Genomic DNA, 27,778 nt, shown 5'->3' on the forward strand with positions numbered 1-27,778 from the left:
CTGCCAGCAGATGGAAGGACTTCCCCTCTACTCCGCACTGGTGAGGGCACACCTGGAGTGCTGTGTCCAGTGCTGGGCTCCTCAATACAAGAGAGACATGGACATACTGGAGGGAGTCCAACAAAGGGTCATGAAGATGATGAAGGGACTGGAGCATCTCTCCTATGAGGAAAGGCTGAGAAAGCTGGGACTGTTCAGCCAAGAGAAGAGAAGGCTTGGGAGATCTCATCAATGTTTAGAAGTAAAGGGGGGGTACAAAGAGGACAGAGACGGGCTCTTCTCACTGGTGTCCAGTGACAAAACCAGAGGCAATGGACACAAACTAAAACCCAAGATTCCCTCTGAACATCAAGAAACACTTTTTCCCTGCGAGGGTGACTGAGCACTGGCACAGGCTGTCTGCAGAGGTGGTGGAGTCTCCACCTTTGGCGATACTCAAAAGCCATCTGGACACGGTCCTAGGCAACCAGCTCTAGGTTCCCACCTCAACCCATCAGTGATTCTGTGATACTGCAAGAAAAAGGACCATCTTCCAGGAATTTTCCCATTTGAGAGGCTCTAAAAGACTGAAACTCTCCACGCCATGAGCAGAAGCTTGGGTAACCAGGGAATGGCTCTTGCATTCCACACACCTACTGCCACTCCACTGCGCCGCCCAGGACCACCCTCTCCTCAGGGCCGGCTGCCGGGACAGGCCTCACAGCCAGCACTGCGCTCCCAGCACAGCAACCACAGCCCCTTCCTCCACCCGAGAATCTCACAGAGAATCCCTGGACCACTGCGGGACACAGCATGGCCCGGTCCATCCCCTCCACCGCCGGATCTCCATGCCTCATGTGTACCCCCGCCCCCCCCGCCATCAGGGTTGCGGCCCTGAGGCCGCCGCGCTGAGAGATAGGGGGAGTGTCGCCCGCCCGCCGCCAGGGGGCGCTGCAGGGAGTCGGCCCCGCCTTTGTGCCGCCCCGCCCCGCCCCGGAAGCGTTTCTAGGAGACGGCCGCCCCGGCCCGGCAGCAGCGCGGCGGGTGGCAGCCGCAGCCGGGTGGGCACCGCTATGGAGCACATCCGCACCACCAAGGTACCTCCGTCCCGGCCTCCCACCGCCGGCTGGGGCGGCTTTTCGGGGGGCAATTGGGGGAGGGAGGTCGGGGAGCGGCGACGTTGCCGGTAACTGTGGGGCGGGGAGGGCCTGTTCGGTCCGGCGAGTCCCTGCCCCGCCGCTGTCAGCTGTGGGCGAGGGCGTTGTTTTCCTTCTCCTCCTTCCATTTTGTAGCTGGTACCTTCCCGGGAGGGGCTCCGGGGTGGCCCGTGCCGCTCGGAGTGTCCCCGGGTCCGGGGGGGGGGGGGGGGGCAGCTGGCAGCGGGGGCGCCTGGCTCCGGTGCTCTCCGCGCTCCCGGTGTGTTAGTTTGTCTTTCCTCTTTAACAAATATGTAAAAAAAAAAAAAAAAAAAGTGTGGCCTTTTTTCTTCCTGTTGTGTTTTTTTTTTTTTCTAATTTCTTTTTTTTTTTTTTTAATATAAGCTTCTTTTTAAGCCACAGCTTTTATGGGACTAATTTTGTGACAGTGTTTTGTTTTTTTTTTTTTTCTCGTCCTGCTCCTCAGCCCTGGCTGCGGGGGCTGCCGAGGGGCTGCCCCTCTCGGCTGGGCCCTGCAAACTGTCAAGGGATATAGCTCCCTGACCCGCCAGACTGACCTTAAATTAAGCTCTAGGTGTGTGGAGAAAAGGCGTGATTGTATTTCAGCTCCAAGTAGTAGATTTATATCCAATAATTATATAAAGGAACAGGTTCTTAACTTTTGTATGTAATAGCCTATATAAATGTTATTTAAAATGTGTCTAGCTGTCTGTGTTGTTTTTTTTTTTTCATATATATTTGTATGTGTAAATATGAAACGGGAGGAAGGTCTCTGATGAAGTTACTATTAGCGATGCTTACAGTTTACTAGATAGAATAATCTTGCACCAAGCTGACAGATTGGAGATATTGTTTCTTTATCAGCCAGTCTGCTTATAAACCTGAAACTCCTTGTTTGTGAACTTAATGCTGTATTGTTACAGGCGAATAGCTAATTTCAAAATAAGAACTAGACTAAAACTAGAGTCTCTTGATGATCTGAGTAGCTGTTTAAGTTTCAGACCTGAAAATAAGACTAGAAAGGCTACAGGTCACTGTCTTGGCATCTGCAAGTGATTGTGTTTCTGCATGTTTTTAGGCCCCTGCTGGGGAAAAAGTACTTCATGTAGCAATATAACTGAAGAGAGAAACAAGCTCTGAATGTGACTTTTAAGATACAAGGCTTACTACTTTAAGCAATTATTTTTATAATTTGAAAAAAAAATTATCAGTTCTAAAGTATCAATTTCATGGCTAGGAATAGCATGAGTTTTTGGTTATAATTGTGATGCTCGCTTAGCTTTTTGTAAGCTGTTGGTTTATTGAATAGCCAGGTGGATTAAAATGTATATATGCTAGGTGGTAATAACTGTATTACAGTTACAGGAACCAAGAAAACTCAAGTACAGCCTGCACTGTGGGCCTTAAAGTTCAGTGTATGTGCAGGTTCAAGTTGGATCTGATTCCAATTGTTCTGAGACATACCTAATTTTTATAATCTGACAGCTTTTCACATTTGATTTTTTTTTTTCAGTTTGTTTTATTAAAGTAGTGTTAAACTAAGCTTCAAATAACATTGCAGTCTTGCACAAATTAACTGCTGTGCAGGGAAGCTGTCATCCCTAGGACAAGGTGATGAAATAAGTTTTATTCCTCCTCAAACTTCAGTTTGCTGGAAACGTTGAAGTTGTCTTAGAATTATCAGCACAGCTTAGAACTTAAAAAAAGTTATGAAAAAGTTAACCTTTTTGTGACATTAAAGTGTCTGACAGATTTATGTTTAATAAAGAAGTGAGGTCAATCTAAAAATCACTTCTGTCTGAGAATATATACTTAAATAGCGACAAATGACATACTGTGAACCGGTTTACATCATAAGTGGTGGAGAAATTACAAGCAAGAATATTGTGATTTTGTAATGAAGCTTTAGAACTAAAGTGTCCTTAAAAATATTTTAAAGCAAAATGTAGTAAAAAATACTAGAATTTCTTAAACTCTAGTTAAACAGTTAAATCTGTTTGTATATTTGAAGTCAAATCTGTCTTACTGAAAGTACTGATGGAAAGTTTTGGTTAGATTGACTGACTGCTAAATCCTGAGCTTATGTTTGCAAGCCTGAGAAAAATGGGCAAGGGAAAACTCCTTTCAATTTCAGTGAATGTCATACAAAGCTGTAATAAGAGAGTCTTGGAATGATATCCTGTAATGTGGTTTTGCCTTGCTTTAATTGTTCTAATTTTAATCCTTCATCTTTTTTAATGCAAGACTTAAGTATTGTTTCAGCCTTCCTTTGTGTTCCAATTCGTCTCCTATATTGAAACATTTCTTTGTGGGTTTTTTTGCCTTTAGCCTGTAACTCCTAATCGCAATAAATTATTCGATGACTCTTTCACTGTAAATACTCTGTAAATATTGTACTGTATTTACCTTGTAAATACTGTTGAGGTAGCTGTTCAAATTCTTACTGGTTTAAAAACTCGCTAATTTGTTAGTGCTACCTAGTGTCAGAACATCACTTCTGACTACTTCAGTGATCTCTGTTTACAGATGTGCTAAAACTCAGTAACAGTCTTCACTCACTTAATTTTGTGAACCCATTCTCTTCAAAACTGACCACTGACTTGTTTTTCCATACCTAAGGATTTGCCAAACTTTACAATTGGACACTTTCTCTTTTTGCTTTTTATCTAGCTGAGTACCCATTAAAGCTGACTTGGGTCAAATTTAAATGAACCGTCATCTATGGAGGCTGAATCTAAATTACATTTCAGTTGTCTTTAAGAAAAGTGTATCTAGAACATAGCTTTTAGAGGTCTTTGAGACTTAACCTGTGTAAGAGGAAGCTGGAGCACTGATGCCTGTCCTCGTCTAACAGAGAAATGCAGCTTTGAGAATAGCTGCCTTCTTATGTGAAGGAGAATGGAACTTTGCGTGCCAGGATTTTGAGGGTTGTGTTACTGGAGCAAAACTGGAGCAGTTTCTGTGCACTTCTCAGTTTGCTGGGAAGGTGCAGTGCCAGGTACCTGAGCAGTTACTGCTGCAGAACTGCCCAAAATGAATTCTGTGTTTTGGCCCAGTTATATTGATTTTTGCCACTCTGTGTCTCAGCACTGATACCTTGCTGGCTACAGCATAATGTATTTTGAGGTACTGATGCGTGTAGCTTTCATTTTTATTTTTTATTTTTGCTTTCTAAACTGAAATCCAGAATATCATAGTAGTGCTGGCTTTTAGTAGATATTTTTATTTCCTCCATTCTGTTTTGTAAGCGTTATGTTGCTTTACTAACTTTCAAAACCAAAATTAGGCCTTGTTAGTTTGTAAGAAATATCTGAATTGAAAAGACAATTTTTTGTGTTCTATATGTGGTTTTAATAGATAAATAAGTTTGTACATATGAGTTAAAAATGGCTTAACATCAGCACAGTAGACGTGGACTCCCCTGGTAACCTCATCTGGGTGCGGGTCTTGCTGGTGTTCTGGAGTTTTTGTAGTTCTGCCATGCATTTAATGGCAGTAGAAGCAAGCCTCAAACATAGGAGCTTTAACTCGGCATTAATGACACAGTGCTGCCAAGAAATAGAGGAATGCATGGAGATAAGCCAGTTGCCACACTCCTTTCCTGTTGTTGCACACAAAGAATCATGTAATGTTTGCTTCAAATAAAGCAAACTGTGGAGCCTGGGAAGTTATGAGCAGCAGATAAAATGCAGGCTATCTAGAAATCACTTTCTTGTGAAATGTTTTCCATAGGATTGAGGTAACAACGATGTTGATGGAATACCAGGAGGAGAAATTTGCCCTTGCAAGACTCAAGCTTGAAATATCTGCTTCAAATGCTAGCGCAGTCCTTGAATTTCTAGGAGATTGTAATAATTATTAGTATAATGCTTGCATTTCCTTAGAATGTATTTTGACTATGAGGCAAGGTTATAATGATCTAGATTTGTAAATGTCAATTTTATGTCATGGGGATGACACAAAAGACAATAGACAACTAAAATTGAAGTCAGGAGGATAATAATCTTTATGGTTTTGAGTCTTTAGACAGCCAAGGAAGCATGTTTTGCTGAGATCAGCTGTTAATTCAGTGCTGGCATCTCAGTAACAGGAAATTGTTAGTATATGTTTGCTCTGTTTTGGGGAAGCAGTCTAAAAGCTTAATAATTAATTGCTCTTATTTATTTTTTTTAAAACTTGATATCATGGCCTCTTCTACTAGTAAATAACCATAGTAGTTATGTGTATGGAGTAAGTATTCTGATGAGCCTAGCATTGTGCCTTCATTATGCACTTCAGTATTGAAACTGGATGCTTTAACTAGTCAGTCTTCTCAAAGCTTATGTGACTGCTATTGTGTTCTTAATAGTTTGGCCTGAATAGCCTTGTGTGCGCTGTGTTATGCTGTCTACCATTTTCAAAATTATTGCGCAAACTGACAGAGCTTTTGCAAAGTTAAGATTTTGCTTTCTGCAGAAATTAAGTTTTGCTCTCCCACCCTTCTTTTCTTACAGGTAGAGCAAGTGAAATTACTAGATAGGTTCAGCACGAGCAATAAGTCACTGACGGGAACTCTATACCTTACAGCAACTCATCTGTTATTCATTGATTCAAGCCAGAGAGAGACATGGGTAAGGATAATGAATGCTTGCGGCTCCAAAGCATAGGCTCTCTAGATGCATTTGTTCTTCCTGATTTAAGGTTGAATTTGTTTACTGAAAGGCTCATCTAAGGTACCTCTTGTTCACAGTATCATAATAAGTTAATGATTTGCAGATTGTACTCTTGCATGACACTACTGCAGTTGAATACGGGTAGCATTGAATATGTTCACTTCCTTTCGAGTTGCTGTAATTTCGCTTGTATTCCTGAGTGAATGCGTGGTGGTTTTCTTTAATCAACTGACTTGCACTGCAATTCAGAGGCAGGAGTGGGAGACTACCGGGTAGTTTAAGCATCAGGTTTAAAATTTCTGCAATAATTTACCTTGTACTTAGGTTGTGCCTAGGTTAAATGAGATGGCAAGATCCAGAGATCTAGGCTTTGGTGAAATATTGAAGATCCCATGCCCTTTTTTAAAGTGGTAAGCAGCTGTTTCTTCCCAGGTGTTCACCTCTGGAATAAAAATTTGGATGGGCCTGCAGCTTCTTGGTGACCACTGCTGGTGTTGGACAATCAAAGTTGTCTAGTACAGTAATTCCTGTTAGTTTTTCTGCTCAGTGCCCTGGTGGCACATGTGGACATCAAGTTCTAACTTCCAATATAGCCAGCTACCTGACTGAGTTCAATGCCTGAAGTCTGTTGTCCTTCAGGATGAAATCTCATTACCCTGCATGAAGTTGTTTTTTTTTTTTTTTTCTGTAGGTGTATTACCTGTAGCTGTATTTTTCCGGATTACCCTTAATCCTGGTTATCTGACTAGATACCTCACAGTGCTTTCAAGAAAAGTTATTTTTTTTGTGACTTGTTCTTGGATACAATGTACAATTTTGTACAAAAAAAATTGGTATCCTTTCATACAAAATGGGTTATTTGGCAGAACATGATTCAGAAGCATTACTTGCGTCTCCCCATGCACTGTGTTAAAAGGTTTCATTTTTGGGGAAACTGAATGTCTAATCAGAGTATTGCATTTCTGTGATGATAATGCAAGTATCAAGTATAATTATGATAGTGTCTCAAAGATATAGTCTCTTTGTAAATGCACATTTGGCAGCAGAGTTTTCAGGTGCCTGTCTAATTCTGATCAATATTTAAGAGGAGATGATTGCTTCAGTGAGGTAACTGAAACGCTATCAAGAAAGTCTTTCTTGTTCAGTTGAGGTAATGTATCTATGGCTTTCTTCTCATGGTTGAACAGCTGTTTCTTTCCCATGTATTTTCTTAAATTTTCTGTAGATCTGCCACAGAGATGAACCTATGGAGGGCTTTTGTGTATCCATTACTGTGGCAGTCTTCTGTTAGAGTGGTTGAAAGGCATTTAGCTGAGAGGCTTTCGTTTCTACATAGTGCAATGGGTAATAGAGGAGATGTGTTATCTCCTGCTTGTTCTATAGATGTTGAATACTGGAGTTCTAAAACCTTCAGTGTTTTCTCTATCTTTTATATGTTGAGTTCCTTTCCCTGATCTACTTTATTTTGCCTGAAAACTCTGAATTATGTTTCTGTAGATCCCTCTTTAAAAAAAAGAAAACCCAACAAAAAAAAAAACCCAACAAAAAACTCCTTCAAACATATTTGGAGCCTGCCTAATTAGATGCAAGTGTATCAGTTAGCAGAGTTATAGAAGAGGACTTAACAGCCCCAGTAGAGTTTTACTACTCAATTTTTGCATTTGGGAGGATATTTACTGCCCATTGCAAACATTAGGTAACACTCAATATGAGGGAAGAGAGTAATTAAATTTTGATGAGTTATGGTATCTTGAGCAAAATGCCAGTCTTGGATTTCTTCTAAATTTATTTCTTTTCATGACTAAGTGATTTACAAAATTAGCCAAAATCCCTATTCAGCATTGCTTAAGATCTGCTTTTGTAAATAGAATGCTGTTCTCATTCTTCATCAGTGTGCTTACACTGTGAGTTCTTGTATGCCACAGATACTACATCATCACATTGCTGCTGTGGAAAAACTTCCCTTGACTACTTCTGGCTGCCCCCTTGTCATCCAATGCAAGAACTTCAGGATAGTTCACTTTGTTGTTCCCAGAGAAAGAGATTGTCATGACATTTATAACTCCTTGCTTCAGCTGTCAAGGACAGGTAATACTTCTAATTATAAAAGACTTTGCAGTATGTCTGGATAACAAGTTAGTGCTGGGAAACCCATGGCACTTTTTTTTTTAATGTGCATTATGTAGAAGTCTTTTAAATGGATTTGGTGTGTAAAGGAATTTTAATGATTAAGTATTAATCTGCATACAAATTCAGAATATGTGTTGTCTGGCTTTTGTAGGTCACTGAAGTTCACTAGCAGAATGCAAGATTCCTGTATTTTTTTGCATTTCTAATGTTATCTCTGAAATTGTGAATAAATGTGTATAGTCTGTCTTTATTGGTGTGTTCCATAGATAAAATGCTACTAAGCAAATACTAACTTGTTACTGATTTTGTGCAGTTTCAAAAATAAAGCTGGAGTTTTGAAAATAGCACTACCAATTCAGCTGTACAAGATAATTCTGTCACCTAGTATGGTCTTTTGCATTTTCTGCTTTGTGTTTCGAATAATGTAAAATGTTATCATCTGTGACATGTGAATAGTATATTAGGAAAAACATAAAATATTTTGAAAGCTTTTTTGCTTTAAAGGAAAGTTTAAAACTTACTGCTTTTAAAGGTCAGTAGATATAAACTTATGTTCTTACCTCCAAAAATTATTTGTTCTTTCAGGTCTTGTGAAGTATTCTAATAATTCTGCTTTTTGCCTTGTTTAATTTTGTCAGTCTCCATTTTGTGACTTCCGCTTTGCCCTTACGGCTTTAGAAATGTCACAGCTGAAATAGGTCAAGCACACTTGAGAAAGCTCTCATAGCTTACCTTTAAATTAAATACCTGTAATTGTGGCAGTTAACAGTATGATAGTTGCGGAATAAATATTTCAGGAGTGTCAAGTATCTATTTAGTCTTGCTTCTGAGAATCTCGAAGCCTGAAGCTTTTTCTGCAACTTGGGCAATTTCAGGACTTGTCAACTGTGCTACCTTTCTCCACTTGAGCGTGTTTGGGGGACAACTCATTATATAGTGTTATTCTTTACCTTTTAGCGAAATATGAAGAACTGTATGCCTTCTCCTACAATCCAAAACAAAATGAATCTGAGCAAGTCAAAGGTTGGCAGCTTATTGATCTAGCAGAAGAATACAAGAGAATGGGAGTGCCAAATGCTAACTGGCAGTTGTCCGATGCAAATCGTGATTATAAGGTAAGTGTTGTAATGTTTTGCTGTGTCTGTTTCTGCCTTATCCTCTGACTCTAGTTTTATAGAAAACAGTCTAATACTATGAAATTACTTGGCTTGCAGCATAAGCAAAAACTTGCGGGTGAGGGTTAACTCCTTAGTCAGTCTACAGCCTCACAACTTTTTAACTGAAGCTTTTTCCAAGGCCTTATTGAGAGAGTATGTGTGCATGGATGCATGTGTTCTTTGGGATTGTTTCTAAAGTATACTTAACCTGTTTGAAGGCCAGCCCCAGCAATTCAGGTTCTCTGCAGCTTTATCTCCCTTAACTGAAAAGGATTCTGCTTTAGCATTTGCAATGTTGGTGGTGGGACACAATGGCTGTGGTGGTGCAGCTGATTCCCAGACTAGATTTCCATCTTACTTTGTGATCTACAAATGAAAAAAAAAAAAAGGGAAATAATTTCAGTATTTTATTTGAAACGCATTCTTAGCATTTGTACTGAAGAGGCGCATTCTTAAGAGTGTGAATGCTGGTATAGCAGTGCTTTCCAGCAGTGCTTGGCTGTATAACTTGGATAACAACTTGTACTTTGTCCATGCTTGTCTCCTCTTCTGAACTATTTATGTATACATAGAGAAACATGTTAGCGTTTATCCTTTCTCTTATTGCATCCAATTTGAATTATGCTAGCTGAAGTAAAACTAGTACAGGCTTTTTTTGCCTTGTACTTAAAATTCTATTTTGTGTATCTGTGTCTTTCAGATTTGTGAAACTTATCCTAGAGAACTCTATGTTCCCAGAACTGCAAGCAAGCCCATAATTGTTGGTAGCTCCAAGTTCAGAAGCAAAGGAAGATTCCCAGTGCTGTCATATTATCATAAAAATAAAGAGGTATAGTGTGTCTTCTCTTAATGCAAATGTACTGAAAGCTATTTCTCAACACTTGACAGTAGTTCAGAGTAGGTAAGGAGAAACTGACCTCAAGATGACTAAAGATAGGTTTTTGTCAAGTGATCGGTCTTCCTTAATATATCAGGAACAAAATCTGATATGTCAAAACGGGGGTTAAAAAAAAACCCAAAACAAAACACCAGAAGAATAGAACTGGTTCTTTAAGGAGGAATTTGCAAGGAAGAAAAACTAGAGGATGAGAAAAAGGTTTTGCAGGGTTTGGTAGAGAGTGGTGTGAAGCAGCATCTGCCTGCCTCGGCTAGAGAGTATCTTTGAAGGGAGAGAAGGATTGTCATCTTGCTGAGTTGAGGAATTCACAAAGGATGAATGTTAAGCTACTAGATGCATTTGAAGATAACCACTGTTTGGAAGATGCACCTGATACCTTCTGAAATACAGTATATCATTGAAAATGACACCATGAAAATTATGTTAGACAACAACATATTGTACTTGCAGTAGTAAAACCAAGCATAACTCACTTCATACCAAGAGAGTAACTTGCTTTCCTAAAGTGTATTTTTTTCCACCCTATGCTTTCTTGGAGTTTTTAAACTTGGAGAAAGCCCATTATGTGAACTGGTAAATTGCCCATGTAGACAAGCCTGAAAAAACGTTTTGATAAACTTTCAGATTTAAGTTGTAGGTACTGTGCTTGAAGGTCTACAAGTGATGTGCCTAAAGATGAAACATCTAAGCTTTTTTTTTTTTCAGTTTAGTCCTGTTACCTGTGAAATAAAACAATTTGTTTCAGCGTCTTTTTAGAATTAATCGAAGCATTGCAATTGCAGATATTAAACTGATGCTAATTTGTTCTTTGGTTTTTATGGTAGGCTGCAATTTGCAGATGCAGTCAGCCTCTCTCAGGTTTCAGTGCCAGGTGTCTGGAAGATGAGCACATGTTGCAAGCCATCAGTAAAGCAAATCCTTCAAATCGCTACATGTATGTCATGGACACCAGGCCGAAGGTATGTACTACAGGTTCTACAGACTAACCTCTCTTCCTGAACATTAGAGTACAGGGATACAGCGTAATTCTGAAAAATTTGGAGTTAAATATGACTCCATTGTGGTCAAAAATATTCTTTAAAGGTAGAGGTTAGGCCTCTATTCAGGTGTTTAAGTACTTGCTTTCGTAAAGGAGTTGCACCCCTCTCAGGATTCAACTAGAGTTCACTGAATGTGCTAGTGAACTTTTGGGGAGGTGCGTTTAAAAATATACTTCAAACAGTTACAATAGCTTGGATAGGACTCAATTATTCATGTCTTAACTATGTTTTAAGTTAAATTCATTAAATGTTGAGCTGTGTTGGGGTTTCCCTGAGAATAGGAGAGACTACTGTATTCTGTGTACATGTTCTGTTAAAACTGCTATTGCTCTCTGTCACAGCCAGGAAGAAGTAGGGGAAATTCTGTTGCAGCATTCTGATGTCATACTTCATCACTATCTAATTAAATTGAATTATGTTGGTTTTTGACCTGTGTTGGAATGTGCATTTAAATTGGTAACTATTTCATGCAAATCTCTGAACACGGGAGCTGGAAAACAAGGATGTAAAGTGAAAATCTTACACTGCAGGTTCTACACTTATTTTGAGCAGCGTTCAGTAGTAGGTCAGTCTGACAGACTGAAACTGAGCCAGCTGTGGGTTTTTTATAGGTGTAATTTTTATAGCTGCAGCAATTTATTAGCTTACCCCCAAAATTGACATTTTTTAGGATGTCTGGAAAGTGCATGTATGGTTAAGTCTGGGTCTTACTCTTTCCTTTCTAGGCTAATTGTTTTGTAGTGTCTTTGCTAAGAAGTGTTTGGAAATAAGTAAAGGTTTGTTGGTGGGAATATGGAGGAGAAAATGGGAAATTATTAAATGCATTATTCAGATATGTCAGCTCTAAATATAGACTGCCTGTTGTTTTTATGTACCGTACCTTTCTTACACTTGAATGCTTTCAAGTTGATTTGCCACAAACTCTTAATTCATTAGAATCTGTTTATAGTATGTATTCTTGTGTGGTGGTGTTTTTCCTTAGTGTATTCCATCAAAATCGCCTTACTTTCATTTCTTAATTTGAGATTTTTATTGGAAGTACTGTTTTTCAGTATCTTTATTTTACTTTTTTAAGCTTAATGCAATGGCAAACAGAGCTGCTGGGAAGGGCTATGAGAATGAAGACAACTACTCTAACATTAGGTTCCAGTTTGTTGGCATTGAAAATATTCATGTAATGAGATCCAGCTTGCAAAAACTTCTGGAAGGTATGTTCTAACTGTACAATAACAGTGTATATGAATATAAGATAAATATTTTTCTGAAGTCTTCAAAAATAGCTTACACAAACTGTATTGGTATTTCTATATTTTATCCCAACTCTGTTTAGTACCAGTTTGTACTCTGTGGTAAATTACCTTAAACCTTTACCTTTAAACTGTAAACCAAATGAATGGAACTATTTTGAAGAAAACTGAGTTGCACATATGTCTTGGGTGAACTTGATTAGTATGTCAGTGGCTTTTGGCAACACTTCTGTGTTTTCCAAGTATAGATTCATAGATAGATTCATAGATTGGTCCAGGCCGGAAGGGACCTCCAAAGGTCATCTAGTCCGACCTCCCCGCAGTCAGCAGGGACACCCCCAACTAGACCAGGTTGCCCAGGGCCTCGTTGAGCTTCACCTTGAATATCTCAATGGAAGGGGCCTCAACCACCTCCCTGGGCAACCTGTTCCAGTGTTCCACCACCCTCATGGTAAAGAACTTTTTCCTAATATCCAATCTAAATCTCTCCTTCTCCAACTTAAAACCATTGCCCCTCGTCCTGTCACTGCAGGCCTTTGTAAACAGACCCTCCCCAGCCTTCCTGTAGGCCCCCCTCAGGTACTGGAAGGCCGCTATTAGGTCTCCCCGGAGCCTCCTTTTCTCCAAGCTGAACAACCCCAGCTCCCTCAGTCTGTCCTCATAGGAGAGGTGCTCCAGCCCCCTGATCATTTTGGTGGCCCTCCTCTGGACCCGCTCCATCAGGTCCATGTCCTTTCTATATTGAGGGCTCCAGACCTGCACACAGTACTCCAGGTGAGGTCTCACCAGAGCAGAGTAAAGTGGCAGAATCACCTCTCAAATATACATGTATATGTATATACAAATATATATATAGATACTTGTATATATCTCTATCTATATATATATATATATACACAATATATATACATACATATATATACAAGTATCTATATATATCTATATATACAATATCTCAAATATAGATACATGTATACTTGTATACATAAATGTGTAATAAATACACAAAATAGTGTGTGTCTGTACACACATTTTCATATCTAGAATATGGATTCTTCAAGGAGCACTTAGTTCCACAGATCTCACAATAAGCATATTGTCCGCACAAAACTTGAGCTCTTTGGCCTGTTGAACCACTTGTGTTCTTGTAGGTGCATCTTAGAGTGTTTGTAGAAAGCAGGGTAGGGGAGAAGTGAACTACTTCACCATGCCACTGCCTGCCACCTGGCGGTGAAAATCATGGAATCGTCTAGGTTGGAAGGGACCTTTGAGATGATTGCATCCAACCATTAACCTAACAGTGTCAGAACCACCACTAAACCATGTGCCGCAGCACCATGTCTACTTGTCTTTGAATCACCATCCCTGGAGGTATTTAAACCACTTCTCTGAGCAGCCTGTTCCAATGTTTGATAATGCTTTTTATGAAGAAATTTTTCCTAATATCCATCCTAATCATCCCCTGGTGCAATTTGAGGCAATTTCCTCTTGTCCTATCACTTACTTGGGAGAAGAGACCGACCCCCACCTTGCTACAACATCCTTTCACGTAGTTGTAGAGAGTGATGAGGTCTCCCCTCAGCCTCTTGAAGGCTAAACAGCCCTAGTTCCCTCAGCCACTCCTTGTGGGACTTGTGCTCTAGGCCCTTTGCCAGCTTTGTTGCCCTTCTCTGGACATGCTCCAGAACCTCAATATTTTATTTAGGTAAATGGCTGAAAACAAATTTAAGACACTTTGTGGATTATTAATACTGAGATTAGAGTGCAGTGGCAGAAGTCGGGCTTTCACACCTGACAAACAATACATATATTAAGTGCTTGTCTTCTAGAATTATGCAAATATTTCCAGTCATGGAGAGAAGGATTATACTTGTATGGAAGCCTGTTTTGATGATGTTTTGGTTACATTGGTCAAGAAATCCTACAGACTAGTGGTGCAGGTTTACTTCACTCCCCTTGAGCCTCTCTCTGCTGCTAACCTATTCTTCAGGCACTCTGTATAGAATTCTGCTGAGCTTTGATAATATGTATTTTTGTAGTTACTCTTGCATGTATTTTATTGAAGGGAAAGGTGGTCAGCGTGAGCCTGAACTTCAGTTTTTGTCTGGCATAATCTCTCTTTCTTTGGCTAATATCTTCAGTTCCAGAAAACTAGCTAATAAATGTTGATTATTTTTTTTTTTGAAGAGGCCTGCTTCTGTGTAATAGTGCCTGATGCAGAACTGTGTGCATCAGACTTCGTCCTTTCATTTGACTTAGCATCCCACCAACAGTACTTACCAAATACCATTCTGTAGCTTTCATTAAGGATGGAATATGTTTCAGTTTTTCCTTGTGTGGAGGATTGGTTTATTTAAACTCGATTGAAACAAAATCATGTGTAATGTCTATAGTTGTTCTCTAGATCAGGTTTTGGAGTAAATGAATGCAGTTGTTCAACCTCTGTTCACATAATTCACTAGATTTTTGCGGAATGCCGGTCAGTCTAGAAGTAGAAGCATCTTTAGGGCTAGGGAAATATGCAATAATTTACTCTTCAGACCCCCATTAGCAATGTGCCATCAGTGGGGTGATCAGGAAGGAAATGCTGTGAAAATGGCTCATAGCTTAAAATGAGGAGAATGCTATTTAACTTCTGTGTACCTGCTTTCCCTGGATGTGCTGAACTAAATGTTCTCAAATCAGGAACGTGATACCAATGACCCTATTCTTTCAAGAGCCATTGTAACTGTGACTGTCCTCAGTTTTATTTATAACAAATAACTGTTATTTGTTCTTCAGCGTGTATCCTGCTCCTAGGTTCTTCGTCTATCTTCCTGATTTCCTTCAGAATCTAACAATTCTGTTTGCAAGCAGAAAGTAAAACATAATCCTTCCCAACATCCTTTTGTAATGGGACTACACCATGGAGCATGCTAGGGGGATTTACAGTCTCTTGTCTTGGATTCAGCTGGTTTTTAAAGATCTTGCATGCAGTGGAGCAAAACTTTTCTGAAATAGTTTTCTTCATTGTGGACCTGATGAGTCTGTTCCCCTGATGAGCAGACTGCCCATCTATACACCACCAGTGGAAGAATCTTCACAAACTAAATTTGTGGCTGTGGTATTAAATATAAAGTCTAATTTTTATATATTTGAAACCATAGTATTACATGTCAGAAAAGATTGATAAGTAAAAAGATTGATAACTAAGAGTTTTTGCCTATGTCAAAACCCAGCATTTCTGCAGGAAATATTTGAGGAAAAGGCTCAATAATAGCTACTGTGGTCTGCTGCATATATTTTGATGATGGAAGGGTGTTAACTAAGGGGGTTTTTTTGTGGGTTATGTGGAGTGTGTGTAGGGGGCGTGGGTTTGTTTGACTTTGTTCAGTTGTTAAAAACAACCTTTGCCCCCAACCTGCTGTGCTTCAGTCTGCAGGTTGTAGTCACCTCTTGAAGTGCTGCCTGAGGCATTGCGAGTAGTGTGTGTAAAGACAGCCAAGCAATGGAACATTGAGGTTTTGGAGCTCACACACAATGCAGGGCATGTGTTTATGGTGGGATCCATATAGGCAAGACTATCTGGAATAATAGTTATTGTGAAGTAGCTAAACATCTTAGTGATACCATAAATCATCTTTGACCTTTTTAGGGACCATAAAGGACTAGAGTATTTTTTTTTCTGCATATAAGTGTCAAAACAGTGTCAATGCTATTTCTTTATTTCATCACTAAGTTGTATAAAAATGTTTGTCAATTCACAGAAATGGAAAGTAATTCTGTGGGCTCAACATATGTGTTCCTATCTCTGCCTTGGTTTATAAAAATACGGAAATCCATTTAGAAGGGGGAAATAACAGTAGTGAAATACTTCTACCAAGCTTAAGATTCTGATCAAAAGCAGACTTTGACAGCACTATCTGGGTGAAAAAAAGATGAGGGCTGGAAGCCTGTTTATTTTCTAGTTGGAAGCTTGTGCTTTAAACCATGAGCTATGGAATGTAAGGGTGAGCAGCCATGAACAGTGCCTCTAGACACTGTCTTGTCTCTCCACTTCCTTCCCTGCACACATTTGACTTTCCACGTATTTGGGTATTTTGAGTTTCTTTCCTTTACCGCAGAGTGGTGGACTTGTTTGTGCACTGTTGGAACAAGTGGTCCAGTGACAGTGTGAACTGAAAGGATCTCAGCTGATTTGCTTCCTCTGTGTGGTAGATCTTGCAGAAACAGAACTCCTGCTGAGCAATGCAAGCTGTTTCAAAGACCAGGGAAAACTAGCATAGCTTTTGCTGCTTTTACTGATATTTAGAGACTAACCTTTAAAATTAGGTCTTGTATCCAGAGATTTTTTTGATGTTTTGTTACTATGTTGTGCTGTGGTTTGCTAGCTCTTTTTCTAGATGACAAAGATCTTCAGACTTCAGAAAAGGTCCTATGATACTTATTTGGAAGCCTGTCTTTGTTACAGAATTCAGCAGCAACTGGCGTTATGACTCTCTGTTAGGAGACATGAGGAGTATAGCTTTCAGATTTCTATGTCTGAAAGCTGAGACACATGTAGTGCAGATACAGGAAAGCTCTATGAGGCAGTGGTTTAAGAGTTTATAGCCTTCCTTACATCAGGGGACTTGACTGAACAGGAAAGTGCATCACAGAATGACTTCGTGGATTTTGTTCTCTATTTTCCATACAGATTCACTTCCTCCCCTACTCAGAGGTAAAGATTGTTTTGCAGCTACTGGATGAATATCCCCACTGATACCTTTTAGCTACAGAGTCTTTTTATTTTGATTTGGGGCCCACTAGCTGGGTAGAAGGTAGCCTTCCACTGCGGCAGGGACAGGTATTTTTGTAGATGACAACCTCGGGTATCCTCTCTTGGAATGACACGTAGCTGAAGATATATCAGCCAGCTTTTATTGTCAGAAGTTGATCATGTTTGGACAGTAATGTAACTGTTGAGTTGCTACTCAAAATCATACAAGAACCAGGTTATCTGTCTCACTTGTGAATTGGTAAGCATCCATGTGAGAAACTTCCAGTCTGCTTCTGCACTTCTTGCTGTTATGCTGCAAGACGGCTTTCCTTTAACTTTAGTTTTTCCCTGTCCTCTCAATCAGCATTATTGTTACAGGATCAAAGTATGCCAGGGAAGAGTGATAGTCAGAATTGCAATATGTCAATTCTGGCAGTAGACGGTCTCAATGGTTTTCATTTCCTCACCATGTCCTTGTTCTGCACTTGCTTCATTCTTCAAAGCAGAGCGGAAAAGGTGATGAAACTGTGGCAGTCAGACTATGAATGGCGTATACCATCTGGATGCAGCTACTTCCTACTAGTAGTTGTAATCTTTTAAGTATTTCTGTTAAGCTTTTGGCACTTGCATTGCCTTTCTTGGAAGGGTTTACCTTTGGGAGTGTATTTACTTTGAATGTTATTTTTTTCAAGAAGACAAAAAGGTCTCACTCCTGTCATTCATGATTACTGTAGTTCTACAGAATTGAATTTTTGATGGAGCACACTTTGTAGTGCCCTTGTCTTAACTCTTTCAGTGGTGGTTTCCTGAAAGATTTCTAATCAACTTACAGCTTAGGGCATTAAAAACAGTATACAATTATTGTTCTTTCTCAATTGCAGGGTATTGGTAGCTGCAACTGTTTAAGGCTTTCTAACTCTTGGTCTCTTTCAGTCAGTGGCACGAAAGGTTTGTCTGTCAATGACTTTTTGTCTGGTCTGGAGAATTCTGGATGGTTGCGTCATATCAAAGCCGTGCTGGATGCTGCTGTCTTCCTAGTCAAGGTAACTTGTATGCTGCTGCTTTGTTTGATGGCAAGTTGGCTTGCTACCAGGCAAAACTATACCTAATATTAAGCAATGTGTAAAATTCTGCAAGTGACCTTTTTGGAAGCAGATGCTTCCCGTACATCTGATACATGTAATACAATTTTTTAAGTTTCATTATGAATAGAGATATTAAATATGCCAGCTAATGTTTTGGGATTTTTTAAATGCTGTTTGGTAACGTTATTGGGAGATGGAGGGATTCTTACGCTGCCTGGTTCTTTTAGGTATTTATGAAAGGTGTAAGCAGACTTGAGGTGGATGGAGCAAACTATTATTTATTGAACCCTGAAAAATGGAACTCCTGGGGTACTAATTGCAGAGAAACCAAATTGACTATGCTGACTTCATCTGGCAAGGGAATGTGACTCTTTATGAAGAATTCAGAGGAACAGTTGCCTTTTCCAGGCACTTATGAAACCAAGGGATTCACCAGAGGGGGGCTGGGTGAAGAAAAAAGCTGGATCTTTGTTTTAGCTAGGTGAAATAACAAGGAATTAACTGTAGTTAAGAGTGGATGATTCTCCTGAAGATGACTCTCAAAAATATTTGGACTAACAGGATTTAATTCTTTGCTGAATATAGTAAGCATTTCCTAGTCCTTAACTTCTGTGTAGTGTAATGATGAACAAGAGGGGATCTTCAGTGGTGTATTTATGTTAGTTTATTTTTGAACCTTTTTAGTCTGTAATATGTAGTCTACTTTCTTAGTATGCATTGCAAGGGGGTCTTATAAGTTTAGTTTTATAACGATAGAAAGAGAACTGGGAACTACTGTGGATGTTCATTCAAGGTAACAAAGGTGGTAGTGGAATTTCTTCTTTCTAGCTTTCTGATAGCATCAATTCATTTCCTCATAATAAATGTTTCTCTGACTTTGTTAAATAAAATGGTCTGTGCTGTGAGTTTGGGATAAACGTAGCTTTTGTATTTATCTGCTAAATGTTTACTTCTGTCTAGAACAGAATATTCACTAACAAACAACTGTGTCTTGCAGGCAATAGCGGTTGAGAGCGCGAGCGTATTAGTGCACTGCTCGGATGGCTGGGATAGGACTTCCCAAGTTTGTTCTCTTGGAGCTCTCTTACTAGATTCCTACTACAGAACAATCAAAGGATTCATGGTAAGCTAGCTGTTGCGTTGTTGGGTTGTTCCATGGTAAACAAAGGATGGAAAATGAGTATGAAAGCGAGTAGTGTAAACATACTGATGCTCGCTTTTTGTAGTTGTAAATGTAAGATTTGCAGTATACTGATACATCTTTCTTCTATAAATACTTTGCTACTGGGAAGAACTATTTATTTAAAATCTAAGAAACTGAAATACAACTAGTGGATTGCGCCCTGCAGAAATGTTGCAATGATTGCCTTTTGCATCCAGAAAAGCCCATTGCCTATGGAAATATAAGGAATCCAAAGTACTTATGTGAGATAGTAGTTGTACAAAATTATAGCAGCTCTGTGCTTTTTATCACTTGTCCCAAAATCAACATTATTAAAATCTAGAAGTGACAGCTTCCCCAGTGACAGAGGTCTAAAGATATTTAAGTAATCTAAATTTCCTCATCTTTCTGTAGAGAGGAAGAATGATTTTGGTATGGTTATTCCAAATTTTCAAGTAGGAAAATCAACAGTGTTCTGCAGTGGTGATACAAGGTGCTATGGGAACTCCTGAAAAATAGTGCATAAAACTAGTTCCATGTATTGGTTGGAACTAACTGCCACAAATATTACAACCCACAAAAGTGAATTTGAGGAGGAATTAAAGAGGATTAATTTCTTGGGAATAGTGATAAAGTGTGTAATCTGTAGGGAAGTAATTTCATCTTTTTGTTTTGCAGTCCTCACTGTTAATTAGATTTCTGGGAAAACTTCTGCAGTGGGCAGACAGTGCTGCATTCCTTTTGGTGCTTGATATAGTGACTGAAGTGATAAAACAAGCCAGTGTCCATGTAAACAAATTCATTGCTATAAGATGTTACAAAGATTATATTGTGTAGCTTTATGTAAACTATAATAGCAGGAGTGCAGTAGTAAAATTTTTCCTGTACTCTGCAGTTCTTTTGCAAGTTGGATGATAATCTGTTTGTGAAGTCATACAATATTAGTATGCTCAAAGCAAGCCTGGCTTAACAACAGTTAGCTAAACTGCTAAACTCTGTGAAATTCTTGTGAAAGACTTCCAAGAAAATAAAGGAAATACAAAGTGACAAAGAGTCCTTCTGTAGTTTGACTCAGATTTAAAGTATGATTTAAAATAAAATGATTTAAAATGATTTTATCGATAACCTGTGGGGTTAATACTATAAATGTAAGACTGAGTAACATTTTACATGAGACTTTGTTTGTTTTTACCCTTAGGTCTTGATAGAGAAAGACTGGATCTCTTTTGGGCACAAGTTCTCTGACAGGTAGTTCACTCTCCCAGTCCAGTAAAATGTATACGGTGAATAGAACTACTGCAGTGTTGCTAAAAATTTTGTAATGAGTGAGCTATTTTCAGTAGACTGCACTTTTTGTATTGCTATTCATAAATCATTTATCCAATAGGTATTTGAATATTATAGACATAAACTTCTAGTGAGTGGTGCCTTGCTCTCAGCTGTTGATAACTGCAGCTAGATCTGCATTTATGCACAGGCGATGCAAAACCAATATAAAACTACATCCCAGCTATTTCAGCAATATAAAACACTTAGTTTTGAAATTGTTAAAAATGAGTTTGAATTTACGTGTATTTCTAATTATGAAGTCACGCCTACCTTTAGAAGTCCTGTATGTAAAGAGTTCTGTTTCTCCCTTGATCTGCCTATCAGCTATGATAATAGCTTTGCTGCTGTTTACTGCTTTTAGCAGGTATACTCCAAATGTTAACTATGGAAGTAATAGACACAAAGGAATTTAACTGTCTTATGTTTCTCTTCTGTACTGAATACAGATGTGAATACTTACAAGTCAGAAAAATAAGTTAAATATAGACTTAATTTCTATTCAGAAATTGCCCCAGTTCTCAAAGTTGGGTGCTTAATCTCCAAAACAAAGCTACAGTCAATTTAATGTGCTGTTGTTTAAAAGCAAGTGCAACTAAGACTTTTTTGATTTTTAACTTAAACCGATTTCAATCTGTTTATGGAATCTTTTTCAGATGTGGTCAGTTGGACGGTGATCCAAAAGAGATCTCGCCAGTGTTCACCCAGTTTTTAGAATGTGTGTGGAATCTGACTGAGCAGTTTCCACAAGCCTTTGAATACAATGAAGCTTTCCTCCTTCAGATCCATGAACATGTCCATTCCTGCCAGTTTGGTAACTTCCTTGGAAACTGCCAAAAAGAGCGAGAAGAACTCAAGTAAGCAGATATATTGTAATGTGTCTTTTGTTTATTCTGGCAGACTAAGAACTCCTGTGAATCTTCTTCATTTTAGGCTCTGAATGGAAATAGAGGCAGGACTGGGAGTTGATGTTGAACTGTATCAGGGAACACCAATGCTTCTCATGCTTTTATACACTGAAGACAGTCTCTGGAATTCTGGGAGAAAATCCCATGCTCATTTTTCATAGGGGAAACTAAGGCTGCTTTCTCCCTCTTTTTCCCCTGCTGCCCCCTCTCCCCATGCTCCCTAAAAATGGGTAAGTTTAAGCTTTTGGAAGCAGAAGCATTCCCTCCCCCAGTCTGTTTTTAGGTAATCTTAAATTTTTTCCCTGTTCAAGACTAATTACTATCAGTTAAAAGTATTAATAGAATGCCTCCTAATTCTTTCAGTTGGAAAACTTCTGTAAAGTTTTTGTCAGTTCATCTTTTGTCTCAAACTGTACTTTAAAAGCATTTATTGCTACTAGGTGAAACTTGCACAGCATTACAGAATCACAGAATCTTAGTGGTTGGAAGGGACCTTTGAGATCATCGAGTCCAACCACATTAAAAAAAAACAAAAAAACACACAAACAAACAAAAAAACACAACACACAAAACCAAACAACAACCCCCCCCAAAAAAGAAAAAAAAAAAGCACCCACCAACTAAACCCTACACCCACAACCTCACACACAACACCCCACCACAAACCAACAATCCCAGGCACTAGAGCATGCCCTGAAGAGCCACGTCTACACGTTTCTTAAATACCTCCAGGGATGGTGATTGATGATTCCATGTGCCTTAGCAGAGATTCCAGGAGGATCTGCTCCGTGATCTTGCCAGGCACAGAGGTGAGGCTGACTGGTCTATAGTTCCCTGGGTCTTCCTTTTTTCCTTTTTTGAATATTGGGGTTATGTTCCCCTTTTTCCAGTCAGCGGGAACTTCGCCAGATTGTCACGATTTCTCAAATATGATGGAAAGCGGCTTAGCAACTTCATCCGCCAGCTCCCTCAGGACCCGTGGGTGGATTTCATGAGGTCCCATGGACTTATGCACCTTCAGGTTCCTTAATAGGTCTCGAACCTGATCTCCTACTGTGGGCAGTTCTTCATTCGCAGAGCCCTTGTTTTTGCCTTCTGTGACTTGGGTAGTGTAGTTAGAGCCCTTGCAGGTGAAGACTGAGGCAAAAAAGTTGTTCAGTAGCTCAGCCTTATCCATATCCTGGGAGGCCAGGTCTCCCGTTTCCTTCCGGAGAGGGCCCACAACTTCCCTAGTCTTGCCTTTGTCCCTGACATATCTGTAGAAGTTTTTCTTATTGTTTTTTATGTCCCTGGCTAGATTTAGTTCTGCCTGGGCTTTCGCTTGCCTGATCTGGTTCCTGGCCACTCAGTTTCTTTATATTCTGCCCATTCTACCTGTCCCTGCTTCCACCCTCTATGGGCCTCCCTTTTGGTCTTGAGCTTGTCCAGCAGTTCCTTGTTCATCCACACAGGCCTGCTGGCTATTTTGCCTGATTGGCAAAAATTATTACTAAATAAGGTTATGAAATAAAGTTATGTTAAAATAAGTTGTTAATTATTAACTAAATAAGTTAATCTTAAATTAACTTATTTTAAAAAATTAAGATTGATTTATTGTGTTGAGTTGAACAGCTTCTGGTTTTTGCTTGCAATCAGTGTCTTGACTGTGATCTCTTCTTGCATTAAGGTTAAAAGAGAAGACATATTCCTTGTGGCCCTTCCTTCTGGAGGAACAGAAAAAATACCAGAATCCTCTGTATAATCCAGACTTTTTTCCAGGGCTAACTCTTCTGGAGCCTAATACAGTATCATTCAATTTTAAGTAAGTTTGAATTATGTACAGTATCGCTTCTTCAATTCTCTATCCTGCATAGTTAAAACTGTCTGCTACATGCAGGTTTTGGAGAAATATGTACCATCAGTTTGATCGAAGTATGCATCCCCGGCAGTCTGTCTTCAATCTTGTAATGAGCATGAGCGAACAAAATAAACAACTGGAGGAAGAAATTAAAGAACTGGAAGCTGTAAGTATTACAAAATAAGTATACTTACTTGTGACTTGTTCTTCAAATTCACATTTATAGTCTAATAATGCTGCTGGCTTTCATATGAATGTCACTACTGTGACTACTAGCATTGGTTCTATGTAATGTTGACTTTGACTTTCACTGTATGCTTCTATACTGAATGCCAGACTATGCAGCCAATGTTCTGCTCTCAAACACAATTTATTGTGCCTTACTGATGAACTGTATTATGTAAAAGCGCTTCTACTATCGAAGCGTTACTGAAACTTAAGTTTAACATAACTGTAACCTATATTAGCTTAGATGACAAGGTACCCATTGTAGCTGCAGTTGTGTTGCTAAACCAAGGAGACTGAAAATGTTTTATTTCCATTATAGCTACTAAAATGGAAGTAGTAAGTATTGTCCTTCTCTTAATTTTATATGCAGGTGCATGCTAGTGTAAGTCACCATAATTATGGGGCATATATGTTGCACTGCTCATTTCAAGATAGGTAAATACAGAAACCAGTTTTCTGTAAATTACTTCTGATAAGTTGCTACAGAAAACAATTAGAAAAGACTGAGCAGTGTATCTCTATTCTGGTATGGCTTATTGAGTAACATTTAATTGATATTTCACTGTTGTCACTTGGAAGTGCTGAAACTTCAGAACAATACCTTTTAAAATGCAGAAGTTCTCTAATTACCAATTTATTTATTTTTTTGTGGCTAGAAATGGTAACACTTAGCTCCTGTATATTATTTTGGGGTATGGGAGAGGGAAGTTCAGCTTTTCCAAGAGGAAAGATTTTACTAAACTGATCCTACCATAATGTAATGAATTCAGGTCACTGAATCTTAAACTGTTTCAAATCTTCATTGTTCTTCATTTAAACTTCATTTAAAAGTTCTTGTACAACTGAAGGAGCAAGATGAAAACTGAAGAGGAAGCAAGTGGGAGAATAAGCAAGATGAAAATTCAAAACTGAGACTTCACTTTACTAGAATGTTGTTCCAAAGTGTTAAGTGAGAAGTGTGGTCTCAGGTGAAGTTGAGTGATGAAGAGATGGAGTTTGAAATCTTGATGTAAACTTTCATACTGCTGTTTCCATCTTCAAAAAGTTGCTGTCAGGAGACACTAAAGTCTTCTGGGCTCCGTCTAGGTTTTAACAGAGCATAAACACATCAACAAAAAATATCAGTTTAGTTAACTAGTTCAAGCTCTCAGTTACTGGGTGAGATTTGTTTGAATTAAAAAAAAAAAAAAAGGCAAACCAGCTTAATCCAAATCTTTCTTCTTTTTCTTGCTTGGTGCTTCTAAGATAGGTCCTTTCCTCCAGTCCTGCTTTCTAGTTGACATCTTTTGGTGTATTCCTGTATTTGAACAAACTGTATTAGTATTTTTCAGATATAAAGGAAAAGTCTTTTAGAAGGCTTTCGGGAAGCACAGGGCTTAGGTATAAAATTACTTTTTGTCTTTAAGAGACTCGTGGTCTACTGCAAGCTCACTGCTTGCTAATAGTTCCAAGGCCTGTTTTCCTTTGCCTGTACGTCAGATGGAATTCCCATCTTGATAGCAACCAAACAGGGGGTAGGCTCAGAAGAACCTCTCCTTCTCTATGGATGTTAACAGGCAACCTTTCTGCCTTCTGCTCAGCTGCAAATTTTAAGCATACAGTGGTTGTAGCATCTGCTGTCAACTGTGGGGGAAAAAAATACTGTCTTGTCCAGTGGCCTAAATGTAATACTGTTACGTATCTAACTTAGGATATGTAATAGAGGGCTCTGCAAATGCTGTTAGCCAGCAAAAGAAGTGAGTTCACTTTCTTTCAAAGCAGAATATTATCAGTAAAGCCATGATGCTCACTGTTAGTATCTATGTCCTATATTTCAGAAAATAAAGCGGAGAAATGGGCAGTCAGCTGCGGTCCTTGTGAAGGAACATCAGCAGCCTGCTCATCCTGCACCCACGGCACTGAAAACCCCTCCGTGCTTCAAGAAGGAGCAGCCGCTGATCCCCATGAATGATGCTGTAAGAACTATAGAGGGCAGCAACACAGCAGACAATCGCTACAGTGAATTTGTGGAAGAGTTCTCGAAATCCGAGCCTGCTGTTGTCAGTTTGGAGTATGGAGTGGCCAGGATGACCTGCTAATTAAAATGTGGCACTGTGCTCCTCCTCTAGCCTGGTTCAATCGAGGTGGATTATTTTGTGGATGGGTCTGTGCTGCATGACCAAAACATGATCTGTATATCGGCAAATTTCATTAACCTAGATTAGAACAGCATGCTAGTTGTCAAGTGTTTGCTGTTCTTTTAAGGGGAAAAAGAAAAAAGTGTAGCTGTCTTTTAAAAGAAATAGGGGCATTTGGTAAGTAGAGACTAAAATCAAGGAATGGTATGTCTTTGGACTTAAGTCAGTTTGCACTAATTTGATTAAAATTGTATATTACTTTATTCAGTATAGGAAAACACAGGTGGTCTTTCACAAGTTGGTTTTATTTGGGCAAGAAAACTTGAACTTTCTATTTTAGGAACTGAAGCTACATGTATATATCGCGTATTATATGAATATGTATACCCTTCTTTAATGTCACCCAGTACTAACTTTCAGTTAAGTGCCATGGAAAAGTACAATATATTTCAAGTCATAATAGTTGGCCTTAAACCTGCCAGATCAATGATATTGTTTTCCTTTACTACTGCAGTCTACCTGGCTCTGTTTACACTGTATTTGCTCAAATTGTTATTTCCTTAAAACAGGACTGAATATAAGGAATGAAGCATGCCTAAGCTGGCACAGCCTTTCAGCAAATAGCTATATGAATGTGAACTTATCACTGAAGACTGTTCATTCTTCCATTTCCTCTGTTGTTTAAAATGTAATAGGTTGGCCTGATTTTCCTCTCTGGCAGCTCAGTAGATTGAGCATCATTGAAGCTACAGGTTGTCTGACCTTAAATGTTTTGATTTATGGCAAGTTATTTAAGTGTAGAGTAAAAAGAGTAAAACATGTCATGTAAGAAAACAAAACATAGCCAATAACCGAATAGTCGGGTTCATTCAGGTTGTTTCCGATATGCTGTGCAGTTGTTCAAGTTGCAAGAATGGAAGCAGAAGTCTTGCAAGTGTAGTCTACTGACGTTCCCCATGTAAAAAAAGTAAGTCATTCATGTGTCCGAAGCTCACAGGAAACTGAGTGCCTCCCGAATCTTTCATTAGAAGAAAATTTTAGTTATTGGTGAAACACTTGTAAAAACATGTCCAACCTGTGCATATTTTAGGAGTCTCCAGAATGTACTGAAAGGACTTAAGTAATTGGAGAGAAGACAAAAACTACTTCTAGTAGGATGTGGTAGAGATCATGGGACATAAGAAAAAAGGGGGACATTTAGAGTTTGTAAGCTTAATTATGTGTCTAACTTTCTAGTAAGATAGAAGGTTTTTGCTGAAGTTTCTCATGATGAGTTTTCTGAGCAGGCATCAGAATAAGGAAGAAAAATGCTGGTGCCCAGCTCTTAAATGGAGGTATAGATTGTAACTTTGGGGTATTAAGTTCCCTAGGTATGATGTTAGATTAATGCTACTAACCTTTTATCTCTGGATTTAAATCACTTTTGGTTCCAAGTGAAAATGAGTTTATTCTCATCCTAATCCCTAAAGTCTGTTTTGTTAAAACTACTGGTGTGCCACATGCAGTTTGACATAATTGGCAGCATTTCCCTCTGCACCACATTGGATCCAGGACACTCTTAACAAGGCCAGTGTAGGTCGTGATTGAGTTGCACTTGTGAAGTTGTCTGGGAGAAATCAACCGCGACTCCTGTATTTGAGTATTAATTCACCTGTTTCACTAATTTGTTTTTAAAAGCCTGTAAGTGTAAATAAAGATTCGTAAGTATCTTTATTCCCAAAGATATGAGCATAGTGTGATCTTTAAAATACATTATCCAGTCACTTAAAAATGTTTAGAATTTCTCCACTACAGGTTTTGATAGTTTCACGTTTGCACAGTGGTGCCTTACAGGGTTGCAGCAAGAGAAGGTTTTGTGCCTTGTTATTTATTGTCTCCATTCTCCCTCACCTTCTGTATCAACTTGGTTCTGTGGTTTTCCTTTGGAAAAACATCCTATATATTAAGCTTGTATTGTATCACGGTAGTGAAACAAATTTATTGCTGACAATACAGGAAAGTGTTATCAATTTGCACTTGTTTGTTTTAATATTTAGCTGCTCTGGTGTGCCATGTACATGTTTTATATTTATTGTTTAGAGTTTATAGACTCAAAAGATTATATTAAGCTTTTTTGC

The 27,778-nt window shown here is 38.9% G+C and overlaps 1 protein-coding gene across 6 annotated transcripts; it reads left to right on the forward strand.

The window, feature by feature from the left end:
* Window positions 1–1,000: 1,000 nt before the first annotated feature.
* Window positions 1,001–27,778, forward strand: MTMR6 (myotubularin related protein 6). Of its 6 annotated transcripts, none has more exons than XM_074156550.1 (14): window positions 1,001–1,076; window positions 5,630–5,746; window positions 7,714–7,876; window positions 8,876–9,033; window positions 9,776–9,904; window positions 10,798–10,932; window positions 12,089–12,221; window positions 17,932–18,041; window positions 19,081–19,206; window positions 20,444–20,493; window positions 21,228–21,428; window positions 23,146–23,280; window positions 23,356–23,482; window positions 25,362–27,778. In XM_074156550.1, the coding sequence occupies exons 1-14, from the start codon at window positions 1,053–1,055 to the stop codon at window positions 25,620–25,622; spliced, it is 1,869 nt and encodes a 622-aa protein (XP_074012651.1). In that variant the 5' UTR covers window positions 1,001–1,052; the 3' UTR covers window positions 25,623–27,778. The 6 variants fall into 6 exon arrangements, with proteins under 6 accessions (XP_074012651.1, XP_074012736.1, XP_074013060.1 ...); XM_074156635.1 differs by having other exon boundaries at window positions 7,714–7,870; window positions 8,924–9,033; XM_074156959.1 differs by lacking the exon at window positions 20,444–20,493 and having other exon boundaries at window positions 21,355–21,428.

Source organism: Numenius arquata, chromosome 1 (genome assembly GCF_964106895.1).
Source record: "Numenius arquata chromosome 1, bNumArq3.hap1.1, whole genome shotgun sequence".
Taxonomy (NCBI): Eukaryota; Metazoa; Chordata; class Aves; order Charadriiformes; family Scolopacidae; genus Numenius; species Numenius arquata.

Coding starts and splice junctions, on each gene's coding strand:
- MTMR6 (XM_074156550.1), top strand. CDS start 1,053: ATGGAGCACATCCGCACCACCAAG. Junction 7,877..8,875: donor GCTTCAGCTGTCAAGGACAG/GTAATACTTCTA, acceptor TTTACCTTTTAG/CGAAATATGAAGAACTGTAT. Junction 19,207..20,443: donor GAACAATCAAAGGATTCATG/GTAAGCTAGCTG, acceptor TTTTACCCTTAG/GTCTTGATAGAGAAAGACTG.